This window comes from Camelus dromedarius, chromosome 12 (genome assembly GCF_036321535.1).
Source record: "Camelus dromedarius isolate mCamDro1 chromosome 12, mCamDro1.pat, whole genome shotgun sequence".
Taxonomy (NCBI): Eukaryota; Metazoa; Chordata; class Mammalia; order Artiodactyla; family Camelidae; genus Camelus; species Camelus dromedarius.
The window spans coordinates 68,896,269-68,909,423 of NC_087447.1; the positions used below are offsets into that span (position 1 = coordinate 68,896,269).

A 13,155-nucleotide genomic window follows, 5' to 3' on the forward strand; every position below is an offset into this window, starting at 1 on the left:
ACTTAAAGAGCAAGAGAAAACTACTGAAAAAGTAAATAATTAAACAGAGATAATCAGTCTACCAGACAATGGATTCAAAACGTTGGTCAAAAAATGCTAACTGAATTAGGAAAGAAAATTTATCTACCCTAAAAGAAATGTTGAAGGGTCTTCTCAAAATGGAAAACAAGTAAGAATCTATAGGAAAAGGGAAATCCCAATAGGAAAGACAAATACACAGTAATGATTGAAGATCACTTATGTAAACCAATACATAAGAAGTCGTAAAAGCAACTATATCTACAGTAAACAGTTAAGGGAGATACATAAAGATGTAAAAATTACATAAAAAAAACAAAATGTAGGGGAAGAGAGCAAAAAATGTAGATCTTTTAGAGTGTGTCTGAACTTAAATGACTGTGAGTTTAAAGCTAGTAGATATAATTGTGAGTTAACATATATGAACCCCATGGTAACCACAAATCAAAAACCTACAACAGATACACAACAACAAAAAAAGAAAGGAACACAAGCATACTACAAAAAGAAAGTCATCAAACTACAACAGGAGAAACAAAAAGAATAAATGAACAGAGAAAAACTATAAAAACAACTGGAAAACAAGTAATAAAATGTCAGTAAGTACATACCTATCAGTAATTATTTTAAGTATCAATGGACTAAATTCTTTGATCAAAAGACATAGGGTAGCGGATTTGATTTAAAAAAAAAAAGACACTTCAATATGCTGCTGCAAGAGACTCACTTCAAGGCAAAAGACACACAGACTGAAAATGAAGGAATAGAAAGAGATATTTCATGCAAGAGGAAATGACAAGAAAGCAGGGGTAGCAATACTCATAAAGACAGAATAGACTTTAAAACAAACTCATAAAGACAGAATAGACTTTAAAACAATAAAGACAGAATAGACTTTAAAACAAAGGGCATAGTGAAAGACAAAGAAAAGCATTATATAATGGTAAAAGGATCAATACAAGAAGAGGATATACACTCTTTAACATATACACACCCAGTACAGGAGCATCTAAACATATAAAGCAAATGCTACCAGACATAAATGGAGAAATTGACAATAATATAGTAATTGTAGGAGATTTTAACACTCCACTGACATCAGTAGACAGATCATCCAGAAAGCAAATCAATAGGGCAACAGTGGTCCTAAAAGACACAATAAGACTAGTTGTACTTAATTGATGTCTGCAGAACATTCCATCCAAAAATAGCAGAATATGCATTCTTTTCAAGAGCACATGGAATGCTCTCCAAGATAGATCACATACTAGGCCACAAAACAAGCCTCAACAAATGTAAGAGAATAGAAATTATAGCAAGCATTTTTTTCCAACTTCAGTGGTAAGAAATAAGAAATCAACTACAGAAAGAAAAACAGAAGAGAACAGACACATGGAAACTAAACAACATGCCACTAAAAAATACCAATGGGCCAAATGATGAAATCAAGGAGGAAATCAAAATACTTTGAAACAAATGAAAATGGAAACACAACTTTCCAAAATCTATGGGATACAGCAAAAGCAGTTCTAAGAAGGAAGTTCATAGCAATACAAGCCTTCCTCAAGAAATTAGAAAAATCTCAAACAACCTAACCTATCACTAAAAGAATTAGAAAAAGAACAAAGCAAGCCCAAAGTAAGCAGAAGAAGAAAATAGTGATATCACATGTGGAATCTGAAAAATAATGCAAATAAATCTATATACAAAACAGAAACTGACCCACAAACATAGAAAACAAACATGATTATCAAAGGGGAAAGGGAGTTGGGGGATAAATTAGGAGTATGGGATTAACAATACAAACTACTATACATAAAATAGATAATCAATAAGGATTTACTGTATAGCACAGGGAACTATATTCAGTATCTTGTAATAATCTACAAGAGAAATAATCTGATATCTCTCTTTATATATATATATATATTTATATATATATATATACTATATATATCTGAATCACTTTATACCTGAAACTAACAGAATATTATAAATCAAACTATACTTTAATTTTTTAAAAAAGAAAGCATTTCCTAGGAGAGAAAAAAAAGGAAAACCAATAAATGAAGCCAAGAGCTGTGTTTTTGAAAAGATAAAATTGATAAACTTTCAGCCAGGCTTGCCAGGAAGAAAAGAAAGAGGACCCAAATAAAAAAAAGAAGAATGAGGAGAAATAACAATTAATATCAGAGATCAAAAAATCATAAAAGAATACTGTAAATAGTTATATGCCAACAAATTGGACAACCTAGAAGAAATGGATGAATTTCTAGAAACATACAGCCTGCCAAGACTGAGTCAAGAAGAAACAGACAATTTCAACAGACCAATCACTAGAACTAAAATTGAATTTACAATAAAAGAAACTCCCAGCAAACAAAAGTCCAGGACCCAACAGCTTCACAGGGGAATTATACCAAACATATAAAGAAAAACTAATACCTGTCCTAATCAAACTGTTCCAAAAGTTTGAAGAGGACAGAACACTCCCCGATTCGTTCTATGAGGCCACACTAACCTGATACCAAAACCAGACAAAGATGCTACAAAAAGATAAAATTACTGGCCAATATTTTTGATGAATATAGATGCAAAAATCTTCAACAAAATAGTAACAAACTAAATGCAACAATATGTGAAAAGGACATAAACCATGATGAAGTTAGATTTATTCCAAGGCCACAAGGTCTTTGAACATACACAGATAAATCAATGGATACACCATGTGAACAAAAGGAAGGAGAAAAGTCACATGACCATCTCAATAGAAACAGAAAAAACATTTAACAAAATTCAGCATCTATTCATGATAAAAACTCTCATCAAAGTGTGGATAGAAAGAATATATCTCAATATAATAAAGGCCATTTACAACAGACCCACACCAACATTATACTCAATTGTGAAAAGCTGAAAGTTATCCTTTAAAATCAGGAACTGGATATGAATCCTCACTTTCACTGCTTCTGTTTAACAAAGTATTGGAAATCCTAGCCACAGCAATCAGACAAAAAGTAATAAAAGGTATCTAAATTTGATGGGAAGAGGTAAAACTGTCACTATTTGCAGATGACATGATACTATAGAGAGAGAACTTAAAGCCTCCACCCCAAAACTGTTAGAACTAATAAATGAATTCAGCAATGTTTTAAGATACAAGATTAATACACAAAAATCTGTTGTCTTTCTGTACACTAATAATGAAATACCAGAAAGAGAAAGTAAATGATCTAATTTAAAATCACATCAAAAAAAAAATACCTAAGAATAAATTTAACCAAGGAGGTGAAAGACATACACTCTGAAAACTATAAAACACTGATGAAGGAAATTGAAGATGATTCAAAGAAATGGCAAGATACGCCATGCTCTTAGATTGGAGGGATTAATATTATTAAAATGGCCATACTACCTAAAGCAATCTACAGACTTAATGCAACCCCTATCAAAATATCCAAGACATTTTTAACAGAATTAGAACAAATAATCTTAAAATTTATATGAAACCACAAAAGATCCAAATTGCCAAAGCAGTCCTGAGGAAAAAGAACAAAGCTGGAGGTATAACCCTCCCAGACTTCAGACTATACTACAAAACTACAGTAATCAAAACAGCATGATATTGGCACAAGAACAGACACATAGATCAGTGGAACAGAACAGAGAGCCCAGAAATAAACCCACACACTTATGGTCAGTTAACCTATGACAGAAGAGACAAGAATATACTATGGAGAAAGTCTCTTCAATAAGTGGTGCCGGGAAAACTGGACAGCTACATGTAAGGGAATGAAACTAGAACATTCTCTAATATTATATACAAAAATAAACTCAAAATGGATTAAAGACCTAAATGTAAGACTGGAAACTGTAAAACTTCCGGAAAAGAACACAGGTAGAACACTCTTTGACATAAATCACAGCAATTTTTTTTGGATCTGTCTCCTAAAGCAAAGGAAATAAAAGCAAAATAAAACAAATGGGATCTAATTAAACTTAAAACCTTTTGCACAGAAAAAGAAACCATAAACAAAACCAGAAGACAATCTATTGAACGGGAGAAAATATTTGCAAATGATATGACCAATAAGGGGTTAATATCCAAAGTATATAAACAGCTTATACAACTCAACAGAAAAAAGAAAAATCAAAAAACAGGCATAAGACCTGAATAGACATTTTTCCAAAGAAGGCGTACAAATAAATGGCCAACAGGCATACAAAAAGATACTCAACATGACTATCAGAGAACTGCAAATCAGAGCTACAATGAGGTATCACCTCTCACTGATCAGAATGGCCATCATTAAAAAGTCCACAAATGATAAATGCTAGAGAGTGTATGGAGAAAAGGGAACCCTCATACGCTGTTGGTGGAAATGTAGTTTGGTGCAGCCATTATGGAAAACAGTATGGAGATTCCTCATAAAATTAAAAATAGAACTACCATATGATCTAGCAATTCCACTTCTGGGTATATATCTGAAAGAAATGAAAACACTATTTCAAAAAGACATATGCACCCCAATGTTCATAGCATCGTTATTTACAGTTGCCAAGATAGAGAAGCAATACCAGTTCCCATCAACAGATGATTGGATTAAGATGGTCTGTGATACATACATACATGATGGAATATTACTCAGCCATAAAAAAGAATGAAATTTGGTCATTTGCAGCAATGTGAGTGAATCTGGAGTATATAATTCTTAGTGAAAAAAGTCAGACAGAGAAAGACAAATACTGTATGATATCACTTACAGTAGAATCTAAAAAATAATACATAGGAATGCACAAGCAAAACAGAAAGACACACAGATATAAGAAATAAACTTGTGGTTACCAAAGATGAGAGGGAAGAGGAGAGGGACAAATTAGGGGTGTGGGATTAACAGATAGGAACTACGATGTATAAAGTGCATAAGCAACAAAGACATACTGTATAGCACAGGAAACTACCCATTATCTTGTAATAACCTATAGTGGAGTATAATCTGCAAAATTCAGGTGCTGTACAACTGAATTTAACACAATATTGTAAATCAACTATACTTCCATTTTAAATTAATTTTAAAAATTAAAGTATTGTGATAGGTTTCATAGCAAATAAAATGTCCCTTGAGTTTAAAAAAAAAAAAAAAAAAGAATTGAAGTATGGAGGTAATAGGGTAGGAAAATCAAAAGGTATCCAGCCATGAGTTTAAGAGGACTTATGTTAAGAGGGTGGTAGTGAAGTAGAAAAGAAAGATAGAAGGAAAAGATATTTCATGGAAAGAATAGGTTATGAGTTTGGTGTATGGTGGAATAAAGAAAATGAGAACAAAAAAAATCACAAGGAGCTGAAATTTTGTGTCGTGATAATTGAGGGAATTTGGTGACTTTGAAAATAAAAAAGAGCATAATGAAAGGGTACGAGTTTGGCAAGATATTATTAAATTTCATTCGAGCCTTCTGAGTTTAGGGAGGAAATATTCAAGTAGAAGTGTATAAAAGCAATTTGACCTAAGATGAAATGAAAGGTCAAAGACATATAGACATAAATTTTAAAGTCATGATTCTATATGTTGTTGCTCAGTGTTTATATGTACTTATGTTTCCCAACCAGATTGTAATATTGTAGAGAGCAAGGGCTGAATCTTACACAGGCAGTGTTCCCCATAGTGCTTAGCTCAGTGGTATGTATGTTGGAGGTATTCAGTAAGTACTTTGAATGGAGAAACATTTCCGGCATAAATGAAAACTTCTCAGAGGGTATAAACTTGACCCAAAACTTAATCGATGAGAAATATATTTATTAGAAAGAAGCATTGAAAGGGAACTCTAGAAAGAGGGAATAAGTAGTATATGAAAAGGAATGAAGGTAAAGGACATGTTGTATTAAGGGAACTGAAAATAGGCAGTTCATTTTGACTAGTGTGTACAGTGAGAGGGTGTGAGCATATAGGTTGCTTGGAAAGGAAGCCATGGGTTAAAGCATGAAGAGCCTTGTTAAGGAGTTTGTCCTAAAAACAGTTGCTGAAAGATTTGCAGCGAGCATAAAACATTTGTATTTTGGGAATATTGCCAAAATGAGAAAGAGTAGGGTGAGACTGGACGTGGGAAAATCAGATAAAATGGTACTTTAGTTATGGAAACAACGACTTTTTAAGACCTATTTAGGAAGTAGAATCAACATGATTTGGTAACTGTTTAAGAACTGGAGGGTGATTGGGAGAAATCAAAGGTGACTGGAGATTGAGTTTGGTCAGTTAACGGATAGTTGAAACCATCTATCAAAATAAAGACTATGAGGACAAAGAGGTTTAAGAGAGGGAGTAACTGGAAGGATGATGATAAGTTGTGAATTTGAGACACTTAAGGGGTATTCTGGAGCCCGTTTCTCATTAGCAAGATATCTGAGCCATGAATATAGATATGATAGTTGCCAGTGAATTGATGAAGTTAAAGCCATGGTTCAGTACCCCCCAGTGGCGGTCTTGGGTCCAGCTAAACAATCAGACTCCCATGACTACAAGAGACCATGTTTGGCTTCAAAGACATAAAACATTGCATGTCAACAGGCAACATTCTTCAACAGGAGGAATCCTCATGGCATGCCACAAAACAGTCAAAGGATTCGTCCTCTTCCCACAAAGTGATGACATTATAATGGGTGCGCATTCAGCCACCCTGGGTTGGAAATCCCCTTTTCCAAGCAGGAACCAATATTTCCTGTAATGGCTCCACGTGAATAGCTTTCATGCAAGAGGCATGTCCATTACAAGACCACACACAAAGCTATAGCTTCCTGTCAGAGTTCTGTGATTTATTCACAGACCTCTCAGTACAGGTATGGTTTCTCAATGAAGGGTCATTTTTTACATAATAAATGTGCCTGAAACACAGTTCAATTCCAACTAATAATCCAGGTGAACAGAATTAGAAAGTTGACCCAAAGTTGAATTGATCCACAGAGAAGAATGATTTTATTAACCCTTCACTCACATACAAGTTCAAATAAGATCACACAGACAGTATAAGATCACAAGAGAGTATGGATAAACAGGCAAAAAAGAGGATCACATAACTCTCAAAAATTCCAGCATTTCCAAGCAAAGAAGGAGGAGCTCAAGAAAGACCCTAAGAAGGAACAACCAGAGAAGCTGGAAAATAACCAGGAACATTTGATGATAAGGAAACCAAGGGAATTAAAGTTGAGAAAGATAGTGGTCAAGAAAGTGTCAATTTTTGCAATTAAGTCAATTAGTTAATCGCTAGCAAAAGCAGTACATTGGAGTGATAGAGATAGAAGCCAGATAGCAGTAGGTTAAGGAACAAATAGATGTTGAGGCAGTGAATGCAGGATAATTTTAGAGTACTCTATGGAACAGTTTATCCCAAAAGTGAAGATGACAATTAGAGGCGGGGTAAGGGTTCTGGGAGAATTTAAAGTGATAAAAAAATTCCAAATCATTTAGTATAGAACTAATGTGCATTTTTACGTACAGGTTTTCTTTACTGTCAGTTTTCTTTTTCTGTGTGTTAGTTATTATCCTTTGTGTTACCAGGTTTTTCAATTAACAAAGCTCTTTTGCACTGTGAATGTACAGTTCCTTAAAGTCTTGGAAGAGATTAAGTGTCAGACACCTTTGATCTCCCTGTAGCAAACAAATGGTTCGTGTTATACCAAAACTGTGCTAGGACCATTATATAAAGTTTGTTCTATGAGAAATGGCCTCCATGCTAAATTAGAATACATAGTTTTTGTTTATTATTATAATATACTATTATGACTATGACTTCAGGATATCTCTATATGTACACACACATTAACTTTGTGATTTGGAAAACAACAAATGTGTATAGTTTATTGAGAGAACACTATTGTTTACTTATTAAAAAGTTGAACTCCTCTCCACAGATAACTAACAGTATTAAATAATGTATGTGAAAATGCTTTGTAAACTACAAAATGCTATACTAGAAATATGCAAGCTTAATCGAAATATTTATATGTACTGTTTATTGAAAATATAATTAAGCTACAAATACTGTTAAGCTATTGTCACATTAAAAATGCATCTGCTTTACAATATAAACCTAAAATGTGTTAAGGAATAAAGTAATGTCTAGAAACAGGGAACTTCCAAAGACGGGAAGATATATCGGTACTTACAGACAATTGTTCTAATGTGGAAAATATTAGTGGTAGATAAAAATAATTTAAAATGTTGGTAATGTGATAGTCTAAATTAGAAAAAAATTGTATGAACAAATGGAGGGCATTCAATACTTAAGCCTCAAGAAAGATCAGAGACTATGTACATATGAAAATAGAAGATACTTCAGGAAATAGTGAGATATAAGAATATTAATAAAAGACTAATAAAAATATAAGTAGTCAGCCTTCCATCTCAACTAAATCCTTATCACAAAGATAGTATACTTGACCATTCTGGTAGATGTAGGGTAAAAGAAACTATTTTTTTCTCATATCAAGTTTTTATACTTTAAAATGATATTGTTAGATATCTATCTCCAATATCCATGTATCTGTGGTAAGACAGCTGATCCTGAACCACAGGCTACCCTGAGAAATCTGACCAGAGCTGAACAGCAATCTGTTTAATCCCTATTTGCCCTTTGTAACAGTACTTTAAACCAGATTTTTCTAGCCGATACTCATTATCTGTATGACTGTCAGACTTCTGAGAGGCGAAAATACTCTTAAGAGCAAGGAATGAGAAAAGGGGAACCTGAATAAGCTATGTACATTTCTCAGCTCATGTGAAAGGACACTGGTTGATCAAAAGAACATCATGCATGGATCCTCAGAACAAAAAATAATACGAATTGAAAGCCTAGAGGCAGCCCAATAAACCAGAAAAAACATCTTAATAAGGCTGTCTCTCTACTTCCTGTCCAAATGCTTTCCCACCTATGCAGATCCATTCCTGCTTGTCCAGCTGTCTCCACACCTGATCCCCACTTACCTGATCAGCAGTCTCCTTTACGAGCCCCCCTGCTATCCCAGCGTTCCCAAATTCTTCCTAGCTATCCCACTGTTCCTCCCACCCGCCAGCCTCAGACCCTGCCTATCTATCCATCTGTCCCCTCTACTCTCCCCAGAACCTTCCTACCAGCCCCATTACTGTCCTCCCCAGTCAAATATCTTCCTCGTCCTCCAGCCCCAGTCACTCCCAGCTTTTCTAGCAGTTTCCCATGTCTGCTAGCCCCAATTCCTTCTGGCCCTCCTGACCGTTTACCCCACCCACCTCAAGATCTGCCAGTCATTCCTGATTCTGACTCACACAGCAAGTTATTTTACAAAACTTTCAGACCCAAACGTTTCCTTCCAGCACAGCATTCTACCGCAACCACTCTAATGCCTGCGCTTGTTCGTCGTTCCCTTCCAGCTCGACTGGTTGTTTCCCCAGCCCCTTTGGAAGGTCTCCCTGTTTTGAAGCCTTCTTGTTTATCCAATCATCCCCCTCATCAACCAACCCCCACTCTTTCTTATGTCACTCCGTTGCCTGAACATCCTGCTAGCTTAGATCCTTCTCAGTCAGTCCAGCAATCTGTTCCACAAACCAAAACATTGTCAAATCTGCCCCAAGCCTTTGTAGACCATCCGCCTACATCATTTCTCTCCAATCCACCTCCCTGTCGTTCTCCATCCTCTTCTTTGTCTTCATCTCCTACTTCCATATCCCCTCGTTCATCTTCTGTACGGTTTTCTTCCTCTTCATCCATTCTTTCCTCTTCTTCACCCTCCCCTTCTGCCTCTCCATTCTTACCTCCTTCGACTGTTCCTCTTTTTTCCTCTCCTTTGGATTCATCACCCTCTCCATATTTGCCTCCCACAAATTTAGATTTTGCTTCTCCAGTTCCACCTGTTTCTTCTTCCTTTATGGTTTCTTCTTCCTTTCCCCCCATGCTTCTCTCTTCCTCTCTTTCTACCTCCCCATCTCCTTTTATTCCTATCCATTCCTTCAGTCCTCCTCACTGGGGGAAGAAAGTAGAGAAGAGAAGAGAAGCAAGTGGAGTAGAGAAGAAAGAAATAGAGAAGAAAAAGTTGAGAGACGACAACTTTAAAGGTAAATAAATTTAGTTTATTAGATATTTTGTAGATTTAGCAATATTTCACTTGGGAAGGGTGACTGAAGGGGGAGGAATATGTAAAAGTAGGAAGCCTAAAAGAAGAGGGAGAAACACACTCCCAGCGTTCAGGACCCTTGTTAAACACCTTTCTACTCTCCTTGACCTCCCTGTGGTCACAGAAGGATAGTCAGGGAACTAGTCATCATTGACTTTGACTGTTACAGTCTGTCCAAATAAAGATATATATGGGTATTGGAGATAGATATATGTCACCTGTGGCCATGTGTCACCTTCCAAAACATCTTAATCCTCATTAAATTGGGAATAATTTGAATGAATTGGGGATAAATACCCTTGGGATTCACAATACTGGCCTTAATGCAACAATAGTCAGTTATTTGATATATTTCATCCCAATCCTACCCCTCAAAAAAAATCTTCTTTTGTTCTTTGCTTTTCACTTTGTACATATACTGAAATGTACAACATGCTGTAAGTTTCCAGAAGAGGCAAAGTTCTAAAAGAAGATGATGTCATCCCCTGATAACTTGGGGGCAGCACTTTGACATACTAAAAATAGACTCTTCATTAAAGGTACCCCTTCTGTGGCATGAAAACCATGGTTATATTTGTGATACAAGTGAAAACAAATGAGTACACTTTCCTCCACGGAAAAAGATCCAGGCTCCCAAATCTAGTAAAGTAAGATGGAAATGCCGGCCTACTCTGACAAGCATTTTTTATATTTTCTATCTGCTTTACTCTTCAATCAACTCTATTAGAGTTACAGGAATACCCACTAGTGATGAGGTCAACTCAGAACTAAGGGTAATGCAGCATACTGTTGTCCAGATGGGAATGCTCTTGAAGGACTGAGGACTGACTCTGCACATCTACAGAAATTCCTTCTACGTCCATCCCGAACAACAGAGGAGCAGGATTTCATAGTCAAGGCCATGAATAATTGGGCATCCCTGCATGAAGGTGGAGTGCTTTATTGGACTGTGATCCCACATCCAATGACTCCCTTAAATTCCCATTCTGTTATGTCTATGTATTTCTCCAATATCCTTATATGTGATTATCTGGACACACACTATCACATATTACATAAATATGTCATATGTATGTTTACTTTATTTAAATGTACTAAACATTTTTTATGTATGGTTCACAGAACTATAGATAATACCTTACCTTCATCATTGTCAAAAAATGATCACAAGCATCAGAAACATCTCGTATCCAAAATCAATTGTGATAAAGAAATGAAGGAAAACAGCAAGGCAAACTTGACTGCTAACAAAGATGCATTTCAGCTTAAACTGGAGGAAACTCAGAAACTCCTAGAAGATCATCATCTAAGCAGTTTGCAAGTATGAAACTCTAAATATGTTATTAATACTTTAATATCTAGAAATAATCCTGTCCCATTTTGCAGTGTTCTCCACTAAGGAAATGCACACCACTAGCCAAGGGAGCAGTGCTGCACGAATCAGCACAAGCTCGTCACAGACACCAGCGACGTACGCTTTTGGTACTTTTTAGCCTTTTGCTCCATTTTTCTCTCTGCTTCCTTTACTCTTCTTTCCCATCTCTTATGTTTGGAAAAACATGCTTTATGAATGTTATTTTCTGAAAAAAGTGAAAGCTATCTGAAAGTATGATGTAACGTAAGTATCACTGTTAGAGATTGGGTTATAAAAAGCAACCTTAATATTATAATACATATGGACATTAGGTTCTTAATGAAAATATGGCACAATTAGCTAGAAAAGGTGTTTCTATTCTATCTCCACTAGGGCATTTACTTTATTTCCCACAAATGAGTATGGATTTCCTACTAAATTTCCTGAAATGTTCATGCACATTCTTTTTTTATGAGTAACTACACACATTTATGAGATTCTTAGTAGCTGGTATCAAGATTAAATTCATAACCATGGCCTAATTTATCCGGTATCTAACCAATTGTGGCAAGGCTGGAGAAGTGAAGCAGGATACTTCTGGCTATGATGAAGTCCTTTCCTGTCAGAAACAAGAATAATTCTGAATAAAATACATGAAACAATTGTTTTTAGACATTAGAGAACAGGCAGTATAAGATATGATCTTGAAAAAAAGGAAAACAAATGAAGTAAGCCCTGTGATCACATAGGCCTTTACCTGGACATAGTCTCTGGACAAGCCTAAAAGAATCCACAGGTAACCCAACTAGCTGTCCAAAAAGCCCATGACGCTCTCTTAAAGAAGACTGCAGTCTAAACATATGACGTGGTGCCCACAATGTCCAGCACTCAATTAATCAGACTTACTAGACATGTGGGAAAAAAGCCGTATGGCCCATAACCAGGAGAAAAATTAGTCAGTATAATCAGGCACATAAATGACAGATATCAGAAAATATCAGAAAAGAATGCAAAATAACTTACAAATCTTTTCAAAGAATTAAAGAAAAATGAACATAATGAAAAATGACATTTTTATGAGAACAAAATAGAACTTCTCAATGAAAAATACATTATCTGAGATTAAAATTACACTGGATGGACTTTACAGACAAAAAGATCGGTGGACAGAAATCGTCTAAACTGAAGCATTGGGAGAAAAAAAGATGGAAAAAATACAGATAGCAGAGTGTTAGTGACCTGTGAGACAGTATCTAAATCTAGCAATTAATTAAAATCTCACAAAGGGAGGGAGAATATTTAAAGAAGCAGTAGCTGAAGGTATTTCAAATGTGATGGAACTATAAGTCCACAAACCCAGGAAGCTCAACTCCAAGAAGGATAAGTGTGCACCCATGTGCCTGTGCACACACACCTCACAAAAGCACATCAAAATTAAATTAAGCTAGAGGAAAAAAATATATATACATACACACACATATATATAATGCAGGTGGAACAAAGATAAGGTGCACCACACTAACTTCAAGCCAGAAGACAGAGAAATAATACTTTTAAAGCTCTGAGAAAGGAAAAATCTACCAACCTAGAATTCTATACTCAGTGAAAATGTCCTTCTAAAGTGAAGGCAAAATAGGCATTTTCA

General features: G+C 35.4%; 2 protein-coding genes across 5 annotated transcripts in view; both read left to right on the forward strand.

Annotated features, from left to right (window-relative positions):
* The window catches only part of CEP126 (centrosomal protein 126), a 61,938-nt gene that overhangs the window by 30,076 nt on the left and 18,707 nt on the right, over positions 1-13,155 (forward strand). For 3 of the 4 annotated variants that reach the window (XM_010977798.3, XM_064492845.1, XM_031460624.2), the window contains exon 5: positions 11,279-11,477. In XM_010977798.3, the coding sequence (XP_010976100.2) occupies positions 11,279-11,477 (199 nt within the window). Of the gene's footprint in view, positions 1-11,029; positions 11,086-11,278; positions 11,478-13,155 lie in introns of those variants that run through there. The other variant, XM_031460627.2, reaches the window with a different exon arrangement.
* On the forward strand, positions 8,611-10,977 carry LOC135322696 (uncharacterized). The gene is made up of 2 exons (XM_064492846.1): positions 8,611-10,097; positions 10,884-10,977. Exons 1-2 carry the CDS (start codon positions 8,927-8,929, stop codon positions 10,925-10,927), a joined length of 1,215 nt encoding a protein of 404 aa, XP_064348916.1. The 5' UTR covers positions 8,611-8,926; the 3' UTR covers positions 10,928-10,977.